This window comes from Hemiscyllium ocellatum, chromosome 29, assembly GCF_020745735.1.
Source record: "Hemiscyllium ocellatum isolate sHemOce1 chromosome 29, sHemOce1.pat.X.cur, whole genome shotgun sequence".
Taxonomy (NCBI): domain Eukaryota; kingdom Metazoa; phylum Chordata; class Chondrichthyes; order Orectolobiformes; family Hemiscylliidae; genus Hemiscyllium; species Hemiscyllium ocellatum.
The window spans coordinates 54,776,141-54,798,008 of NC_083429.1; the positions used below are offsets into that span (position 1 = coordinate 54,776,141).

General features: G+C 40.5%; 1 protein-coding gene across 3 annotated transcripts in view; it reads left to right on the plus strand.

Annotated features, from left to right (window-relative positions):
- Positions 1-21,868, plus strand: part of cbl (Cbl proto-oncogene, E3 ubiquitin protein ligase) — a 231,039-nt gene that overhangs the window by 29,234 nt on the left and 179,937 nt on the right. For all 3 annotated transcript variants that reach the window (XM_060847082.1, XM_060847084.1, XM_060847085.1), the window contains exon 2: positions 11,750-11,997. In XM_060847082.1, the coding sequence (XP_060703065.1) occupies positions 11,750-11,997 (248 nt within the window). The remainder of the gene's footprint in view (positions 1-11,749; positions 11,998-21,868) is intronic.

Consider the following 21,868-nt stretch of genomic DNA (forward strand, 5'->3'; position numbering starts at 1 on the left):
TTTAATCTGCAATTTGAAAGGGAGAAGGTACAATCGGAAGTGACAATATTTCAGTTGAATAAAAGGAACTATGAAGCTATGAGCGAGGAGCTGGCTAACGTTCAATGGTGCAATACCCTAACAGGGATGGCAGTGGAGCAACAATGGCAGGTATTTCTGGGTATAATGCAGAAGATGCAGGATCAGTTCATTCCAAAAAGGAAGAAAGATCCTAAGAGGAGGCAGAGGTGGCCGTGGCTGACGAGGGAAGTTAAGAAACATATAAAGTCAAAAGAGAAAAAGTATGACATAGTAACAATGAGTGGGAAAACAGAGGATTGGGAAGCTTTTAAAGAACAACAGAGGATTACTAAGAAGGAAATACGCAGAGAAAAAATAAGGTACAAAGGTAAACTGGCCAAAAATATAAAGGAGGATAGTAAAAGTTTTTTTAGGTATGTGAAAGGAAAAAAAAAGTTAAGACTAAAATTGGGCCCTTGAAGACAGAAACAGGTGAATATATTACGGGGAACAAAGAAATGGCAGAAGAGTTGACTTGGTACTTCAGATCTATGTTCACTGGGGAAGACACAAGCAATCTCCCAGAGGTAATAGTGGCTGAAGGACCTGAACTGAAGGGAATTTACATTTACCAGGAATTGGTGTTGGAGAGACTGTTAGGTCTGAAGGCTGATAAGTCCCCGGGACCTAATGGTCTACATCCCAGGGTACTGAAGGAGTGGCTGTAGAAATCGCGGATGCATTGGTGATCATTTTCCAATGTTCTATAGATTCAGGATCAGTTCCTGCGGATTGGAGGGTGGCTAATGTTGTCCCACATTTTAAGAAAGGAGGGAGAGAGAAAGCAGGGAATTGTAGACCGGTTAGTCTGACCTCCGTGGTGGGAAATATGCTGGAGTCAATTATAAAGGATGAAATTGCGACACATCTGGATAGCAGAACCACGATAGTTCAGAGTCAGCATGGATTTATGATGGGGAAATCATGCTTGACTAATCTTCTGAAATTTTTTGAGGATGTAACTCTGAAGATAGACAAGGGAGATCCAGTGGATGTAATGTACCTGGACTTTCAAAAAGCCTTTGATAAAGTCCCACATAGAAGGTTAGTGAGCAAAATTAGGGCACATTGTATTGGGAGCAAAATACTGACTTGGATTGAAAATTGGTTGGCTGACAGGAAACAAAGAGTAGTGATAATCCCTTTCGGAATGGCAGGCGGTGACCAGTGGGGTACCGCAGGGATCAGTGCTGGGACCGCAGCTTTTTACAATCTACACTAATGATATAGATAATGGTATTAAAAGTAATATTAGCAAATTTGCTGATGATACAAAGCTGGGTGGCAGGGTGAAATGTGAGGAGGATGTTAGGAGATTACAGGGTGACCTGGACAGGCTAGGTGAGTGGTTAGATGCATGGCAGATGCAGTTTAATATGGATAAATGTGTGGTTATTCACTTTGCTGGTAAGAACAAGAAGGCGGATTACTACCTAAATGGAGTCAAGTTAGGTAAAGGGGCAGTACAAAGAGATCTGGGTGTTCTTGTACATCAGTCAATGAAAGCAAGCATGCAGGTACAGTAGGCAGTGAAGAAAGCTAATAGCATGCTGGCCTTCACAACAAGAGGAATTGAGTATAGTAGCAAAGACGTTCTTCTGCAGCTGTACAGGGCTGCACCTGGAATATTGTATGAGTTTTGGTCTCCAAATTTGAGGAAAGACTTCCTGGCTATTGAGAGAGTGCAGCATAGGTTCACGAGGTCAATTCCTGGAAAGGCGAGACTATCTTAGGTTGAAAGATTTGAGAGACTGGACTTGTATACCTTTTGAGTTTAGAAGGCTGAGAGGGGATCTGATTGAGACATATAAGATTATTAAAGGATTGGACACTCTGGAGGCGGGAAGCATGTTTCCGCTGATGGGTGAGTCCCGAACCAGAGGACACAGTTTAAAAATAAGGGGTAGGCCATTTAGAACAGAGTTGAGGAGAAACTTCTTCACCTAGAGAGTGGTAGCTGTGTGGAATGCTCTGCCCCAGAAGACAGTGGAGGCCAAGTCTCTGGATACTTTCAAGAAAGAGTTGGATAGAACTCTTAAGGATAGTGGAATCAAAGGTTGTGGGAATAAGGCAGGAACAGGATACTGATTGAGGATGATCAGCCATGATCATAATGAATGGTGGTGCTGGCTTGAAGGGCAGAATGGCCTTCTACACCTATTGTCTATTGACCTGTCTATTGCGGAGATCATGATGCAACCTTTGCTGGAAGGTGGATGAATTTTGGAGATTCCAATTTAAGTACACATCTCATTCTGGCTTTGTGGGAGGCCTTGCTGTAATGGTATTGTCACTGGACTAACAATTTAGAAGAGTAGGCTATTTTTTTCTTGTAACTTGGGCTTTTTGAATCCCACCATTTGCAGATAGTGACATTTGAAATCAGTTTTAAACATTCTGGCATTACAAGCTAGCCCATTGGTGACAATGTAACCATTGCCAATTTCTGAAGAAACCTATCTGGTTGACTAATATCTTTTAGACTCAGGCATTTCATCCTTACCTCATTGGGCCTACATGTGACTCTGGATCCACAGCAATATGATTGACTCTTAGCTATCCTCTGAAATAGCCTAGTTAGCCATTCTGTTCTGGGGTAGTTAAAGATGGGTAATAAGTGTTGGCATAACCAGAGATAGCCACATCCGATGCAATAATAAAAGAAGAAATGAGGACACTTCCTCTTGTCAAACTGATGTAAAGATGCTAACTTTTTGTTGCTGACCATTTATGCTTAATATTGGGCTTATTAACAAAAGTAAAAAATGAGGTCTGCAGATGCTGGAGATCACAGCTGAAAATGTGTTGCTGGTCAAAGCACAGCAGGCCAGGCAGCATCTCAGGAATAGAGAATTCGACGTTTCGAGCATAAGCCCTTCATCAGGAATGAGAGAGAGTAGCCAAGCAGGAGAGGGAGGAAGAGAGCTTCTTCAAGGAAGGCATCCTTGTAAGAGGATTCGCTCGAATACTCTCTCTCATTCCTGATGAAGGGCTTATGCTCGAAACGTCGAATTCTCTATTCCTGAGATGCTGCCTGGCCTGCTGTGCTTTGACCAGCAACACATTTTCAGCTTATTAACAAAAGACTTAGTTTGACTTTGAGATGCTAGAAAAGGAATTGTCACCAAGAATTTGAGCACCTTAGGAGCATCAAACTGTCAGCCTACCAAGCCTGCATCTTCAGTGCACGTCTGTACAGTCATGAGAATTGAACAACACGCACTATGCTGAAGAAAAGTTGAACAGTTTTCACTTTCATTATCTCAGATGTATTATTGGCATCTCTTAGTGGGACAAGATTGCCAGCTCAGAATGCTCGTTCCATCAGCATACATTTGTTATCAAACCAACAACTTCTGAACTGGTTCAACCAAGCTCTTTGAATGGGTAATGGCCATATTCCTAGACATTATCTGTATGATAAACTAGCTACTGAAACACCATCTGGGTGTCCATACTTCCACTCCATAAACCTGCAACTGTGGTATGAAAATGATGGACATTGACACTTTGCGAACTAGAAGACAATTGCTGATAGCTGTGACCTCTGGAGGTGAGTGTCTATAAGGGAATTTTGGAAGAAGCAAGAATCAATGGAAACTGGCTAAGATAAAGCACAAGAAAATAGAAGCCAGCAAATTGTGCACCTTCTTATCCTAGTGTCATATTTTTATATTAAACACTGCTTACCCCTCCAATTAACCCAAAAGAGAGAGAGAGACTGAGTAACAGCAGAAAAAAAAGCTGTCTCTGCAGAGATTTGCTTTTGAGAGAAAATACTTTTGAGCAATATATCTTATTTGTTGAAGAGTTAATACCCCCCCCGACCCTGACAGACTTGGGTTGCTCAGGAAATGCAGCATCAAGAAGTCTTCTGGGTGCTCTTTAGGAACACAATCGGGAATCCGGATTCGCTATAAAAACAGATTTTTAAAAAAAGAGATCTGAACTGGGAAATCCTTCCCTTCATCAGGTTCATCACAAGCTACTGTAAACAATATCCGAAGCCTAAATTGTGCTCTGACCGTTGTAAATCCAGGCAGGGAATCATTATGAAATATGCAGCTATCTAAAGAGATGATTACCAAGAAATTCCTCGTTTAAAAACCTATGCACCTTTTTATTCACTCATTGAACGTGTTGCCATTTTATTGCTTTCCTTTTTTTAAAAAAAAGCCAGGTATCCACAATCCTTTATACTCAAGTTTATAAAAATTACTGAACACCTGTAATGATGGCTTTAAATTTAATACTGAGTGCTATAGCAGTCAGCACATCATCATTTTAGCCCCTCCCACTTAACTTCCCGCCTGTCCTTTTGAAATTTAATATACCCCTGAATATTCAGTTTGCCTCTTTGATTCTATAACAATATCTCTGTAATGGCTATAAAATAATTTGTGCTATGAATTAATTTATTTTCTTCTGAATACTACAAAAAGTGCATGCCAATAAAAAGCCATTAATTTAAACCATACCACCCCCCCCCCCCCCCCCCCCCCCAAAAAAAAAATCATATAGGTCAAGTCACCACTGGGTTGCTGTCTCTCAGAGCGACACAACTGTGGTGGTTTAACCTGATGGTCACCAGCCTCAGTTGAAGGCAGAGATTGACCTCATAGTCATTTCAGTTGGTAAAGCAATTGAACATGTACTGATGGCATCACTTTGCATTGTAAACCAGCTGTTTAGCCAACTGACCCAACCGATTCAGATTAATTGATTAAACAATGGTTAACAGTTGCTGCACCAGCTCTTGCTTTGGTACCACTGTACATCTTGAAGATTATTTATCTTAAGATTTACTCCTAAATGGCGACATCTTCTGTGCACTGATGCTCGTACATTCCTCAGTGAAAGATATCTCACCTGAGTTTCAGAAGGGGTTGGACCAACCTGTACCTATTGGCTACCTTTCCAGTGAGTATTGGCCACATGAGCAAACTTTTCTTGTTCCTTAGGATGTCAACTCGACAACAGGTAGTCAGTTAGGCCAGTAAAGGCACCTGCTGGCTATTAAATTTTCCTGCTGCTGCCAAGATCTTACTGGCATTGGTTGAGCTCACTCCCAAGGTAGACCATTTAGGTATTAGATAAAGTCTCTCGGCAACAGGCCATGGAGCTGGTGGTGCCTACTCTCAAACCTACCCTTTCCAGAACTATTGAATCTTAGGGCTGCACCTCCATCTAAGGGATGAGTTTGACCTTCTAGCAATCACCGTTTGTTAATTTTCATAAGTCTGAGTTTTGAGGCATCCTCGTAGCTTCCTGTGTTGCTAAACATTGCTCCCTCTGCCTAGATTTGCCTTCCTTCCACAGTTTTGGATCCTTTTGAACCTTCTTGGTTCTTAATTTGATAGTAAAGGCAGCGATTGCCTGTTAATTAACTGCTTCTTGTAAAGTTGTGACACCATGCTGATAGCTGATACTATCAGGGCTAGGATGCATTTTTTTTTGGGTCTGGCAGGTTTTATCCTTTTTCCAGTATGTTTCTGTAGCTTTATAGTTCATGCAGTGATCTTGTTGTCTCTGGGACATCGTGTAATTTTCAGTTCATGAGTATTCAAAAAGGAATTAGATAAATATTTTAAAAGAATAAAGAAGGGGCTGTGGGAATGGAGCACGAGTAATGGATTAATTAGAAAGAGCTAACACTGGCATCATGGGCTCAGTGGCCTCCTCTGTGAGGCTGTCATTGAGTATATTCAGAACAGAGATTTCTATAATTTAAAGATATCAAGGGATAAGGAGGTAGTGCAGGAAAATGTTGTTTTGATAGAAACAGCCAAAATCTAATTCAGTGTTGGAACTTTAAAGGAAAACTAGCCAAATTTTGCCTGTTTAGCTTTAATTCCGGAGGTTAATTAGATTGATTGATTGAAAAAAGATGTGGGTGTATAGCTTGAGCTCTGGATGACATTTGTATTTTTTAAATTTTTCACTTGTTGCAAAGTAATTGATATTAAATCAATATTCTGGATAAATATTTTAATCAGATATTCTTTCAGGTAGTAAGTTTGGCTTGGGGAAGATCATAAACAACTGGCATAGAGTTATATAGTTATGCAACATCGGTCCAACCAGCCCATGTCAGCCATAATCCCAAACTAAACTAGTCTCACTTGCCTGCGTTTGGCCCATTTCCCTTCAAACATTTCTTATTCAAAGTTAGTGGAACTGCAAATTGATAACATAAGTGTTCACTGTGCTGTCATTTTTGAGTGAATTTGGAATAGGGTTTGAGATTGTGAAATTCCTCATGATTAACCAACAATCATTTCTCTTTTTAGAAAAGAATGAGGTTAATAGTTACAAAGGGTTGTGGTTTAACTCAGCATTCTTTTTGGTTCATTTTTATGTGCTGAGGGACAGGTCTAGGCTTTTTGGTTCTTGAACTAGCACTGCCATTTAGTAGGATAATGGTTGAACCAATATTCCTCATGTCTACTTTTTTTGCCCTTTCCCATAACTGTTAATCCCCCTACTGATCAATCTATCTGTCTCAGCCTTAAATATATACAGGGATTTTGCCCACAACTCCCTATGCCAAAGAGTTCCAAAGGCACTCAACCCTCAGAGAAATTCCTCTAAATCTTAGTCTTAAATTGGCACCCCTTTAGTTTAAAACTGTTCAGTTCCTATATGCTCCAGAGAGCCGAAGCAGCCTCTCAGCAATTACCCCATAATAATTCTGTATATTTCAGTGACATCGGCTTTCATTGGTCTAAACTTCAGTGAGTAGAATCCCAACCTGTTTAACCTTTGCTCGTAAGACAGTCTGTCTATACTGAGGATTACCCTAGTGAACCTTCTGTGAATTGCCTCCAATGAAATTATATCGTTCCTTAAATAAGGGACTAAAACTGTTTAAGGTACACCAGACATGGTCTCATCAAGCACCTTGTGAAATTGCAGTAAGATTTCCCTACTCTTATACTTCAATTCCCTTGAAATAAGTGTCAACTTTCCTTCCTGACTACCTGCTGTGCCTGCATGCTAACTTTGTGTTTCATGCACCAGTACCCCCAACTGTATGTTGATCTCTAATATTAGTATATTCATTAATGTATTAGAATGAGAACTACAGGATCCTGTACATGATGAACTAGTTGGATGAAAATTAGTGGTATCCAGCTGGACCGCACCATCTGTATAGAGGCATGTCACCTTAAGTGGCGTTACAAAGCAGGTTGGTGATCTAAAGGGTGACCTTGTGCTATAGTCTTCAGACTATTAATCCAGAATCCTAGATAATGTTCTGGGAACCTGGGTTTGAATCTCTCCATGGACAATGGCGGAATTTATACTCAATACAAATCTGGAATTGAGTTCTGTGATGATCGTGAAACCATTGTTAATTGTCGATTCTAAAAACCCATCTGATTCGCTGTCCTTGGCAGGTAACTATCAGTCTTACCTGGTCTGGCCTGCATCTGATTCCAAACCCAATGTTGACTGGTAACTGTCCTCAAGGCAACAAATGCTGACACAGATCAGTGATGCTCACTTCCTGTGATTGAATTTAAAGAAGTCATATCTTTGTGGGCCTTCTTTTCAGGTTGATGGTCTTAAGCCTAACTTTTTTTGAGAAACTGGGGAGGAGATTAGATTTAGATAGGGAAATTCTTTACTTACTTTGTCCCATTTATCCAGCCATTCTCTGTTGGCTTTTCTTCTCCAGATGAGCAACAGCCTCTATCCCAATTGCCCTTTATAATTCTATATCATAGAGTCATAGAGATGTACAGCATGGAAACAGACCCTTCAATCCAACTTTTCCATGCCTACCAGATATCCTATCCTAACCTAATCTTGTCCCATTTGCCAGCGCTTAGCCCATAACCCTCTAAATCCTTCGTGTTCATATACCCATCCGGATGCCTTTTAAATTCTGTAAATGTACCAGCCTCCATCATTTTCTCTGGTAGCTTGTTCCATACACGCACCACCCTCTGTATGAAAAAGTTCTCCGTTAGGTCCCTTTTAAATCTTTCCCCTCTCACCTTAAACCTATGACACCTAGTTCTGGAATTCCATCACTCCAGGGAAAAGACATTGTCTATTTATCCTACCCATGCCCCTCATGATTTTATTGACCTCTATAAGGTCATCCCTTAGCCTCCTATGTTCCAGGGAAAACAGCCTCAGCCTATTCAGCCTCTCCCTATAGCTCAAACCCTCCAACCCTGGCAACATCTTTGCAAATCTTTTCTGAACCATTTCAAGTTTACTGAACTTAGACAGATAATTGAAGGATAGCAGTTTGAGGAATTGATATGTTTCTATGGTATGTTCTCTGTTTCAGTCATTTAAATCTTTTGTAGAAAAATTATCAGTACTGCTTTCTAAAACTTGAGTGGTTTGAGAATGTAACTCCTTTGCACTGCTGTGTTCACTTCCCTTCTGCTGACTAGGGAAGTATAAAAAGTAGAAGTGTAACTTTGACTCATGTTCTTATCCGGCACTCGTCCTGCCAACCACTTCCCCAATGGTGAAACCAGGGGTTAAAATTTGTTTCTGATTATCTTTCTTAATAAACTAAACAACTTCTGTTTGCATTTGGAATTTTTTTTCTGAAGATGGTGATCCATACTGGAGTGCACTTTTTATGGATGCCAGTTGTGCTACTGTCTTTGTAAATTGAGACAATAATTTAGCAAACCAATTAATTCAGTCAGGTGTCACTCAACACCAGGTTTATTTGAAATCACACGCTTTTAGAGTGCTGCCCCTTCGTCAGGTGAAGTGACTTGTGATTTTAAATAAACCTGTTGGACTATAACCTGCTGTTGCGTGACTTCTGACTTTGTCCACCCCAGTCCAACACAGGCACCTCCACATTACAACTAATTTGATCATTACATAATGACAAAAGGGAGCTGGAGTTAGGTCATTTGTTGCTTTAAGCCTACTCTGCTATTCAGTAAGATCATGGCTGATCTGATTGTAGCTTTAACTCCTGTAAGTGCCCCATAATCTTTTGATTTCCTTGTTGATCCAAAATCTTTCTAACTTGATCCTGAAGATATTCAGTGACTGCCTCCACACTCTGGAACAGAATTCCAAAGACTAAGAGAAAATATTTCTCCTCATTCAATGTCGTTAAATGAGATATCACTTATTTTCAAATTTTTGTCTATACTTGTAGATCTTTCCTAGAGATTTCTCTACATCCCAATAGCATAAAAAACATAATTTCACACCCGCCCTTCTGTTCCAAAGCAGTTATACTGGACTCAACGTGTTAACTATGTTTCTCTTTCCACAGATGCCTGCAGATCTGTGCAGATCTATAAATATTGATGAAGAAAATTTTCTTGAACATGTTTAACTAATTCCTCCTCATCTAAGCCTTTAACACTATGGCAGTCCCAGTCAATGTTTGGAAAATTAGTCTCCTACTGTTGCAACCGTATTATTCTTACATATATTTGAGATTTCTCTCCATATTTTCTCTTCAATTTCCCTCTGACTATGGGGGCCCATAGTACAATCCCATCAAGGTGATCATACCTTTCTTATTTCTAATTTCTACCCATGTAGGACATTCTCTCCGAAATATCCAGTCTAATTACAGAAGTAGTGCTTTCTTTGATCAAACATGCCACTCCCCCACCTTGTCTCCCTTTCTATCCTTCCTGTAGCATTTAAAACCCAGAACATTGAGTTGCCAGTCCTGACCTTCCCTCAGCCCGGTTTCTGTAATAGCTATGACACCCCAATCCCATGTTCCCATACATGCCCTGAGTTCATCAGCCTTACCCGTAACACCCTTTTCATTGAAGTAAATCAGTTTAATTCTTTAGAGTTACCTCATGCTGTCATCTGTCTTTTCTGATTAAGTTGCACTTTTCTGAATCAGAAGCATCCTCCTCTGTCTTTCTATATTTACTGCTGCTTCGAGGAGGACCCCCACACGCATATAATCACTCATTCGCTCACGCATACTGGCTTCCCTGCTCTCTCATGCGCGTGCTCTCTCTTTCTTTCTCACACACAGGCACACGTGCACGCGCACACTCGAACGCTTCGCTCACTCACTCGGCTCCCAAAATACAAGTAGCAAATCTTCCCTACCAGGGTATTGATCTCTTGCCAGTTCAGGTGAAATCCATCCCTTTTGGACAGATCTTTCCTGCCCCAGAAGAGGTCTGAATCCAAAAACTCAAAAATCTGAATCCTTGCACATTGCACCATCTCTTTAGCCATTGATTTTTTGCCCTATTTATTATTCCTATTCTCATTAGAATGTTGCCATCAGGAATAAACCAGAAATTGTTACCTTCTAAGGTGTTCTAGTTTTTAATTTACTACCTAACAAAGCCTTATCCCATGATTGACCTCTGGTGCCTTGTGGGAAAGCCTTACTGAGCTTCAATTTAACACCTATAGTAGATTAGATTAGATTCCTTGCAAGTGTGGAAACAGGCCCTTCGGCCCAACCAGTCCATACTGACCCTCGGAGTAACCCACCCAGACCCATTTCCCTCTGACTAATGCACCTAACACTATGGGCAATTCACCTGACCTGCACATCTTTGCGCGGGTTTCCTCCCACAGTCCACCAATGTGCAAACTCCACACAGACTGTCACCCGAGGCTGGAATCGAACCTGGGACCCTGTTAGTGTGAGGCAGCAGTGCTAACCACTGAGCCCCCGTGCTGCCTAGATCTAGAGTTCTGCATGATCTAGGAGGATGGTTAAGCAAACTGTACCAGGTAGTTGACCAAGAAGTAGTACAGGTTGGGAAATGTCAAATTAGAATCACTCAAAGGGTAGCTTAGGGCATAATTAGGCCATCTTGTCTGCTTTGGGAACCCTCTTTTTGGAAAAATGTCATAACAAATGGTGGTAGATACAGGCCATACAGCCATTTCAGCATCCTTCACCAGTTAATAAGATCGTGGCTGACCTATTTAAATTCCAGTTACATCCATTATCTATGTATCTAAATGTACTCAACAGCTGAACATCAACATACTCTTGAAGTAATCATTCCTCATATGACAAATCTTTGTCCAAGAGTTGGTCCACTGAACTTTAAAGCAACTATATGTTTCCTTCTATAATGAGAAAAAGATGGTGTGTAACATTCCAAATCATTAGATGTTACTTAAGAAACCGAACGGTACCCTGGTGAAAAAAGAATAAAAGAAGCATGTTAAATCAGATGATGCCTTAATAATGTAAATAGGAAAGGACTTTTTGATTCAATTAACAGTTTGGTAATCTGAGAGCAGGGCTACCCAAAGTGGACACCAAGTGGAAGTTGTGAGCTTAAATTTTAGGCTTAAATCTCTGAGGTAGCAATGCCCACCATGCCAACCTGAGTTGTATTGACTGCATCCCGCACTGAGAGAGGCTACTGACTCTCATAGCTTAATGTAGAAGTGAGATACAAACAAGAGTAAGAAATTGCTAGAGAAATTTAGCAGGTCTGGCAGCATCTATGAGAGAAAAGAGCATTAGCATTTCAAGTCTAGTGACCCTTCTTCAGAAATGTGTTTGTCTTAATGGGTTGAATCCTCCTTCCTCCTTTCCTGAGATTAAATTATAATACAGCAAGGCGTGCATTTTTAAAATAACCTCTTCATTCATTTGGCCAGAAAGGGGGTTATTTTAGTTTTTTTTCTGCCCTTTCACTCTTTCATTTACAGATTTCGTGTTTCATTTGTTTTCTCACTGTAGGTGGTGCGACTGTGTCAGAATCCCAAAGTAGGGCTAAAGAACAGCCCTCCCTACATTCTAGATCTGTTGCCTGACACTTACCAGCACCTGCGTCTGATCCTGACTCGATATGAGGGAAAGATGGAAGTTCTTGGTGAGAATGAATATTTCAGAGTTTTCATGGAGAACCTGCTTAAGAAGACAAAACAGACCATTAGCCTTTTCAAAGAGGGGAAAGAGAAAATGTATGAAGAAACCTCACAGCCAAGGTAGGAGTTGATTTTGTTTCTATTTGGAATTTCTTAATGCTGGTGGTCAGATGTGATGACATAACAAACAAAATAGTTGAAAGCCTGTATTTAAGAGCTATTCACAGTTGTTATTTATGTAACTTGTCAGCGTACAGAATTTATAACTCAGAATTATAGTATTTGAGGTGTCCAGTTTTTATACTGAACTATTGGGAGTCATTTAGTTCAGCTGTCTGGATGATTAGTTTGTGATGTAGAGTGAGATCAACAGTGTGAATTTAATTCCTACACTAGCTGATGTTGCCATGAAGGACTCTTCTTATCAGCCTCTCCCCTTGCCTGAGGTATAGTGACCCTCAGGTTAAACCACCATTGATTTTTCCCTCCTTTAATGGGAAGGCAGCTCTATGGTCTGGTGAGACTATGGTGACTGTACTTTTACTTTACCTAATTATACATCAATTCCTGTACAAGGCACTGGCATGTAAAGGTGCTAAGTTAAAATATATAAAGTATGACATTTTAAAATGATTGAATGCTCTTTTTGCAAGAAATGTGTCATCTGACTAAATCGGTTAACAACTGAGTGTTGTGGATGCAGGATGTGAATCAGCACACTTGGCTGGTTTTAGGTTCAAGCATGAAAATTGAGAGCTCTTGAAAACTAGTGGAAAATGGTGCCTAGCATTGAGCTGAAACTTGGAGCTAGCACCTTGGCTATCTGTGGAATGATGGCAGTGGTCTTGGATTTTTTTTCTTGAATTATCCATGACTAACATGATGAGTCCTAAATTCTTTTTATATGCAAGTGATTTATTTAGCATCGGAAAAATCTGCCAATTTAACAACAAACTCTTAAAATTAGTCAGCATCTTAACAAAAAAGGCTGCCCCAGCTCTCAAAAGACTTATGGCTGAAGAATTATCCTTGTTGAGAGTGTGTTGCTGGGAAAGCACAGCAGGGCAGATAGCATCCGAGGAGCAGGAGAATGGACGTTTTGGGCAAAAGCCCTTCATCAGGAATGAGGCTTGTGGGCCAAGGGGGCTGAGAGATAAATGGGAGGGGTGTGGGGTGGGTAGCTGAGAAAGCAATAAGTGGAAGAAGGTCAGAGGGAGGAGTGACGGACAGGTACGGCGGGTGGTGCCAAGTTGAAGGCCTTGGGATTGGGATAATATGGGGAGAGGGGAAATGAGGAAGCTGTTGAAATCCACATTTATTCCATGTGGTTGCAGCATCTCAAGGCGAAATATGAGGCGTTCTTCCTCATAGTAATGGTTTGTCGGTGGAGGAAACCCAGGACCTGCATGTCCTTGACTGAGTGGGAGCGGGAGTTGAAGTGTTCAACCATGGGGCGGTAGGGTTGGTGGGTGTGGGTGTCCCAGAGATGTTCTCTGAAATGATCCACAAGAAAGCATCCTGTCTCCCCATTGTAGAGGAGACCACACCGGGTGCGATAGATGCAGTAGATTGGTAGAGGTACATGTAAATTTCTGATGGATGTGAAGGATCTTCTGGGACCTTGGACGGAGGTGTGGGGAATGGTGTGGGGAGTGGTGTGGGTGTAGGATTTGCACTTCCTGCAGTGGCAGGGAAAGGTGCCATGAATCCATCACTCCCCACAGCCCACAAGCCTCATTCCTGATGAAGGACTTTTGCCCAAAGCGTCGATTCTCCGGTTTCTCGGATGCTACCTGACCTGCTGTGCTTTCTCAGCAACACATTCTCGACTCTGATCTCCAGCATCCGCAGTCCTCACTTTTTCCTGAAGAATTATCCTGCCACGTGAAAGCAAGTTTCTACGTGGACTTGTAACTGTCCATTTGCTCTCTTCAGTTCCAACTCTCCCTTCTATTTCAGATTGACATTGTGTCCCCTCTTGCACTGCATTCGCATTTCAAGCTGCTGAACTCTATTCTTCCTACCCAGTTAAGGTGGCATTCTTTTCCCCATTTAACTCTCCATTTCATGTAGGAAATCTTTCTCCAACTCAGTCAGTTCTGGACCTTTCTCACCTTCAAGTGATTTCTCAGTTTCTATCTTCCCTCTGCCCCGCCTGAATATCTAACTCTCCTTCATATCTGTATTTTCCCATTTCATTGTAAAAGCACCATTTTTAATCCTTTAGTTTCTGGTATCCTTAAATGTACTTCTGTCTACAGCATTCTGAAGCTGCAAAAGCTGCCATTAGGTTTGGGTCAGCACTGAGGACAGTTCCAAAACAATAAGTGATACCTGGGAGTCAGATTTGTGAAAGGGGAACATGTCTGCTGATATTTGCTGAGGTACCTTCAGTGTGAAAGGCTCATGAGTTACATATATGTAGTCATTTGGTTCAGGGTGAAGGATCAAGTGTTTAAAAACAAGCAAGAGCTTAGTCAAAGAAATGCTGGCACAGAGTTGGCTAAAGTGCCTTGAGAAGTTTCCCTATATTAAATGCGCTATGCAAACACAAGGTGTTACAATGGTATTGGTATTAGTTGACCTAAAAACAATATGTCTTACCGTTATGGATAATATTTTACTAGGGGAGAACAGTAAATGGTTTGGGTGATATGTTTTATTTAGGAAGATATTACAGATATATTCTCCTTCTCAATGTGCAACATTTTTAATGGTAATGTTCTTTATAATGATAGAACTTCTGAGGTAGAATAATTTCGCTGATACAATAAGGAGGGAAGATCTTACGAGGACCTTGTGGTAATAAAAAAATGACCCTTGGAGCATTTGCCATAGTTCAACTGGTATCACTGTTGCTCCTTTAGTTAAAAGGTTGTGTGCTCAAGTTACATTCTAAAACTTGAGTATCAGCCTAATCTTGTGCTCACCTCAGTGCTTTAGAACATAGAACATTACAGCAGAGTACAGGCCCTTTGGCCCTTGGTTGCACCGACCTGTGAAACCAATCTGAAATCCATCTAACCTACACGATTCCATTATCATCCATGTTTATCCAATGACCATTTAAATGCCCTTAAAGTTGGTGGCTCTACTACTGTTGCAGGCTGTGCGTTCCATGCACCTGCTACTCTGAGTAAAGAAACTACCTCTAACATCTGTCCTATATCTATCACCCCTCAGTTTAAAACCATGCCCCCTCGTGCTGGCCATCACCACCTGAGAAAAAGGCTCTCACTGTCCACCCTATCTAACCCTCTGATTATCTTGTGTGCCTCAACCTTTTTTTGTTCAGCAAAAGTAGCCTCAGTCCCTCAGCCTTTCCTCGTAAGACCTTCCCTCCATACCAGGCAACATCCTAATAAATCTCCTCTGAAATCTTTCCAAAGCTTCCACATCCTTCCTACAATGCCAAAACTATGTGCGGTATTCCAAGTGCGGCCGCACCAGAGTTTTGTACTGCTGCAGCTTGACCTCAAGGTTCTGAAACGCGAGCCCTCTACTAATAAAAGCTAATGCACTGTATGCCTTCTCAACAACCCTATCAACCTGGGTAGCAGCTTTCAGGATCTATGTACATGAACACAGAGATCCTTCTGCTCACCTACACGTCCAAGAATCTTCCCATTAGCCCCTTACTCTTTATTCCTGTTGCTCCTTCCAAAATGAATCACCTCACACATTTCCGCATTAAACTCCATTTGCCACCTCTTAGCCAGCTCTGCAGCTTAATTATGTCCCTCTGTAACCTGCAACATCCTTCTGCACTCTTCATAACTCTACCAACCTTAGTGTCATCCGCAAATTTACTAATCCATCCTTCTACGCCCTCATTCAGGTTATTTGTGAAAATGAAAACAGCAGTGGACCCAAGACATATCCTTTTGCAGGTGCTGTCTTTCAAATGCGATGTTAACCCAAGGCCTAGTCCACCTTCTCAGGTGATGTAAAAATCCTGTGCTGCAGTTTTGAAAAAGAGCAGGGTATTGGTATCCTAGCTAAATTAATGCCTCAAGCAGCATTACCAAAAACAAATTGTGCTTGTTATCATATTGTAGAATTTTGCTTTCTGTAAGTTAGTTGCTGATTTTTCTGCATTCCAATAGTGTTTACATTTCAAAAGTACTTCATTCAATGTAAATCTCTGGAAGTTTGTGAACAATTCTGAATTTTTTTTACATCCCTGGCCTAATTCAAATGCTTATTGCATTGCAATTTTATAAAATGCTACCTCCTATAGGACAAAATGGTGATTTGGCAATGTTTAATGGTTTTAAAATTGTATATGAAATTTAAATGGAAGCTTAAGAGAGAATAACACTGAAACCCATTTTGTTCTTATGATCTTTTCCTTTTTTTTCCAGGATGTTCTAACAAATCTTTAAGCTCATGAAAAGAAAGAATAATTTTTTTTGTAGGTTGGAGCCAATCGTTCCTTAAATGGAAATATTTCTTGTAAAAGCCACAACAGGTTTGCAACTTGCATATTTGGCCATTGTAGGTATATGATGGTTGTATTAGCACCAACAATCTCATTAACAAGCATATCAAAATGTTTTAACTTTTTTTCCCCCACAAACTGGGGGAGAAGCTAAATTCCTGAGAGAGTTTTTGGTATCAGATTGTGAAAAAGAAGTAGATTTCCCTCAGTGTTTTTATTAGTTCTTTCTCCAAATCAGCATTATTGAAGGAAAGCTAGTGAAAGTATTGCTCATAGTTTGTGACCAGACTGAGGATTCAGTCTGATAATTGAACTACTCAGTTAAGTTGTGAAATTTTGTAGTATTTAACTCCAGACTTTGTTTTTTTTCCCTTCAGCCTCCAATCTAATCTATTGTCCTCTTTGTCTCCCTCTCCCTCCCAGACTTGATTACCTGCAACCCAAAATGTGTTTTGATGGCTAATGTAAAAAAAACCTTATTTTGAATGGTTCAAAGCTTGGTAACTGATTTCTGTAAACTTTCAAACTTTGAGACAGTTATTATTGATTATTAGTACATATGTAAACAAAATAGATTGGTCACAGTGTTATGATTGGTGATTTCATTCAGATTGTAATCTGTTTACTTACATTGTGGAGTCCTTTAATGTATTAATTTCCTGAAGGCAATATGACATTTTAATCTGCTGCTTTAGTGTTAAATCTCTGTTTTTGATTAGTGTCTTAGCATGATTAGATGACAAAGCCAGAAATGAGTTGTGGTTTTAGATGTTGTACGTTTTATCTGTTGTGTATTGTTTGAATGGAGACTTTTTTTTTAGGAGAGGAAAGCAATATTTGGGTGATTGAAGTTTACATGTTGAGCTGGAAGGAAGTTCAGTTTCAAAATTGCTGTGACAGTATGATTTCTTTTGAGACTTTAGTATGATTGACACTTTATGCATGAGAGTTTCTAAAAAAAATTTTCTGACAATCCAGTTTGAGAGTGGTAGCTCATCACAATTATTTTGCACAGTTATGCATCAAATAAATGGGGTGTTGGTGAACAATGCCATCACTTAGTGATTGATGTAGATTACTATTCATTATCACTTCAGAGCGAAAGTAATCTGATTTTAAAATTAATAATCCTGAAGTGTGAAGGATGGAAGACCAGTTGTTTTACAACTTTGATCAATAAATATTTTTGAGTACAACCACATTTTTGGGAAATATCCTTTTGTCTTGAGTTATTTTAAAATCCATATCATTCTCATTCAGAGTCTAATTTTACAAAATTTACAGTATTACTTTGAGGGCTAATATTTTCTCGAACATCTCCATCATTGGAACATGGGCAAACAGTGCATCCTGTTGCTGCACACTCATTCAGAAACTATATAAAATCTTAACTGTGCTGTAGGCTTGAAAACTGCCTTGAGTGGGGTTGGTGTTGTATAAGAAGTGTTGAAATGGCTGAAATGTTTCTCTCTCACAGTTGTGACTTCTGCTTTAATAAGCAAGTTGGAAATATTTACTTCGAGAGAACTCCAGTAAGCATATTCACTACATAACTGATCTAGGTTCAATCACTGGCCACTGTTGAGTTAGCTATTCTGAACTATGTCACAATAAAGAGTGCTGCAGTTAAAGGGAAAATGTTCTGGAAAATCACACGTTTCTTAATGCACTTCTCATTTAGGATATTTCGAGGTGCTTGTAGAACCATATCTAGTCAATGTTAATAAAAGAATTATCTTCTGCACAGAAAAGAGGCCAATTTGGCCGAGTGTTTCTGCCATTTGGAAAGTTAGTTTTCCCTTCTACCTCTTGGTCTGTAGCCCTGTAGGCACTTTACATATCTTTCCAAGTGTTTTTTTTAATGCAATGAATGTTTCTGCCATCACTACCGTTCTGACTGAACTTCAAAACATTGCATCCTCCAGATGAAAAAGCTACTTTTCAGCTCTTTTAGTCTTTCTACCGATTATTTTGAATCCATGCCCCTGGCTATTGACTTATCCAGCAGAAATAGTTCTTTGTATTCACACCATCCAGGTTTTTTTTTCACATCCTAATTGAATGTAACCCTGCCCCCCCCCCCCCCCAGCCCAAAGCTTCCTCTGTTTCAGTTTTTCCAATCTTTCATCGTAACTAGAATTTTCCACTAGATATTGACAATATCCCTGTGAATCTTCTCTGTGCCTTCTCATCAGTTCAAATTATAATGTGATGATTAAAGCTATGTTCAATAAGTATGCTAGTTAACCTGTGATTTTATTAATCTTTTAGTTTACATAGTTTTAGCATTACCTCCCTGCTCTTATATTGTAGGCCTCAGTCAGTAAAATATAGTATCCTATATGCCCTTACCACCTTTTCTTCCTATCTTACTGCCTTCAGGTATTTGTAGACATGCACTCTAATGCAGCTGTATTTCTTTATATTTCTCAATAATGTGGTGTTTTCCTTTTGTGTTTTGTTCTCCGCAAATGAATTGCCTTGTCCTTGCACAGGATTGAATTCCAATTGTAATCTTGTTTAGCTCATTGACCCAGCCCATTTAATGTCTTTGTGCATTCTGTGGCTTTCTTCCTCACTTTGAGAAGTATAAAAGAAATAACGTAATAATAATAGGGGATTTAAACTTTCCCAGCATAGTATGCAAGGTTTAAAGGGAGTGGAATTTTAAAAACGGGTCCACTTTTGTTTGTCATTTATATAACTGATTTGGATGAGAATTTAGGGGGAATGGTTAGTAAATTTGAGGTTGGACACCAAAATTGGTGGTATTGTGGACAGTGAGGAAGGTTATCCAAGATTACAAAGATCAATTGGGTCAATGGGCTGAGGAGTGGCACATGGAGTTTAATCTAGATAAATGTGAGGTAAAGCAAATAAGGGTTGGACTTATACAATTAATGGTATGGGCTGGGTAGTGTTGTAGAAAAGAAACCTAGAGATTCAGGTATGTAATTCTTTGAAATTTACGTCACAGGTAGATAGGGTGGTTAAGAAGGTGTTCAGCACAATTCTTTTTATTGCTCAGATCTTTTGAGTATGGGGAGTTGGGATATGTTGTTGAGGTTGTACATGATCTGGGTGAGGCCTCTTCTGGAGTATTGTGTGCAGTTCACTTGCTATCGGAAGGATATTATTAAATTGGAAAGGGTTCAGAAAAAATTTACCTGGATGTTGCCAGGAGTGGAGGGTTTGAATTATAAAAGCGGGCTGGGCCTTTTTTTCATAGGAGCATAGGAGTTTGAGGGGTGACCTTATAGAGGTTTATAAAATCATGAGGGGCATAGATAAGGTGAATACCAAGGGTCTTTTCCCTAGGGTGAGGGAGTTCAAAACTCTGGGCACATTTTTAAGGTGCGAAAAGAGTTTTAAAAAGGCCACAAGGGTAACTTTCTTTTTACACAGAATTTTTCGTGTGTGGAATGAACTGCCAGAGGAATTGCTGAATACAGGTAAAACCTCTAAAAGGCACTTGGATAAGTACAAGAATAGGAAAGGTTTGGAGGTATATGAGCTAAACACAGGCAAGTGGGGCTAGTTTAGTTTGGGAATATGGTTCGTGTGGACTAGTTGGTCTGAAGGATTTGCTTCCATGCTGTATGACTCTGAATCTATAGGAGCCTTTTAAGCCAGCACATAGAAGCACTAACAAGAGGCAGGGCATTACTGGACTTGGATTTTGGGAATGAAGCTGGCAAATTGTTGAACTATCAGTTGGGGAGCATTTTGTAGATAGGGATCACAACTCCACTAGATTCAAAATTATTATAAAAAGGGACAAGGATGGGCCTGAATTTCCAGTTCCAAATGAGTGGAAGGCCAATTTTAGTAAGATCTGGTATGATTTGGCCAGAGTCGGCTGGGGGAGAGACTTTTTAGGTAACTTTGTATCCCACTGCTCTGACACAATCAAAGAGGAAATCAGGAGAGTACAGGGCTAACAACTTTCCATGAAGGGTAGGACCAACAAATCCAGTGAACCCTGGTTATTAGGGGATAGAACAAGATTGAATAAAGAGAACAAGAGGGCTTATGGTGGATTTTGAGGACTTGGAACAGCAGAAGTCCTAGAGGAGTGCAGTATGTACAAAGGGAAACTTAAATGGAAATCAGGAGAGCAAACTGGGCATGGAAAGATGTAATGACATAAAATAAAGGAAATCCTATGATTAAGTATATTAAAGGTAAAAGGATAATAAGGAAAGAATAGGGCTCATTAAGAACCATAGAGGTAATTTCTGTGTGGAAGTGGAAGATGTAGTTTGGGTTCTAAAGAATACATTATCTCTGTCAAAAATGAACAGAAATGAGTGTGGGTACAGAAATCGGAGAGAAGGACCATGATATATTTCAAGAAATTAGCATAGACAGGAAGTTCTGATTGGGAGAAAGTGAGGACTGCAGATGTTGGAGATCAGAGTTGAGAGTGGAGTGCTGGAAAAGCACAGCAGGTCAGACTGCTTCAGAGGAGCGGGCGAATTGACATTTTGGGCAAAAGCCTTTCGTCAGGAATGAGGCATGTGAGCCAAGGGTGTGGAGAGGTAAATGAGAGGGGGGTGGGGGTGGGACTGAGGGAAGGTGGCTGAGAGTGCGATAGATAGACGGAGGTGAGAAGTAATGGTGATAGGCCAGAGAAGAAGGTAGAGTGGATAGGTGGGAAGGAAGATGGACAGGATATGAGGGCAATGCCGAGTTGGAAAGTTGGAACTGCGATAAGTTGGGGGGAGGGGAAATGAGGAAACTGGTGAAATCCGCATTAATACAATACCATGTGTTTGGAGGGTCCCAAGGTAGAAGATGAGGCATTGTTCCTCCAGGCGTTTGGTGGTGAGGGTGCGGCGATGAAGGAGGCCCAGGCTCAGGAAGTTCTCATTGGTCTGGCAGGCTTAAAACTCCACGATCAGATAAAATGTATCCCAGGCTGCTGAGTGAGCCAAGGGAAGAAATTTTGTGAGTTGACTAGCATGTTCAATTCCCCTCTCGCCTTTTTGAAGAGGATTGGGGGACAGTAAATGTGGGACTATTATTCAAGAAGGGAGCAAGGGGTAAATTGGGTATCTATAGGCCAGTCAGCCCAACCTCAGTGGTGGGGAAATCTTTGAAAGCAATATTGAGGGACTTTGGGAAGGTCCCATATGAGATTCTGATAGCAAAAGTAAGAGCCTATGGGATCCAAGGAAACTTGGCAAATTGATTGAGTGGCAGGAAGCAGAGGGTGATGGTCGAGGGATTTTTTTATAGCTGTCCCCTGTAGGGTACCACAGGGATCGCTGGTGGGGCTCTTGCTCTTTGTAGTGTATATATAAATAATTTAGACTTGAATGTAGAAAGCTTGATCTATTAGTTTGCAGACTATAGGAAAATTAGTTGGCTTTTGAATTATGAGGAATGATAGCCTTTGCTTACAGGAGAGGATTGACTGCCTGGTCAGTTGGACTGAAAAAATGGCGAATGGAATGCATTTGGGACAAATGAGCTGATGCACTTGGGTGGGACAAACTAATAAGGGAATACATGATGAATAGTGGGGACTTGGGAAGCAACAAGGGA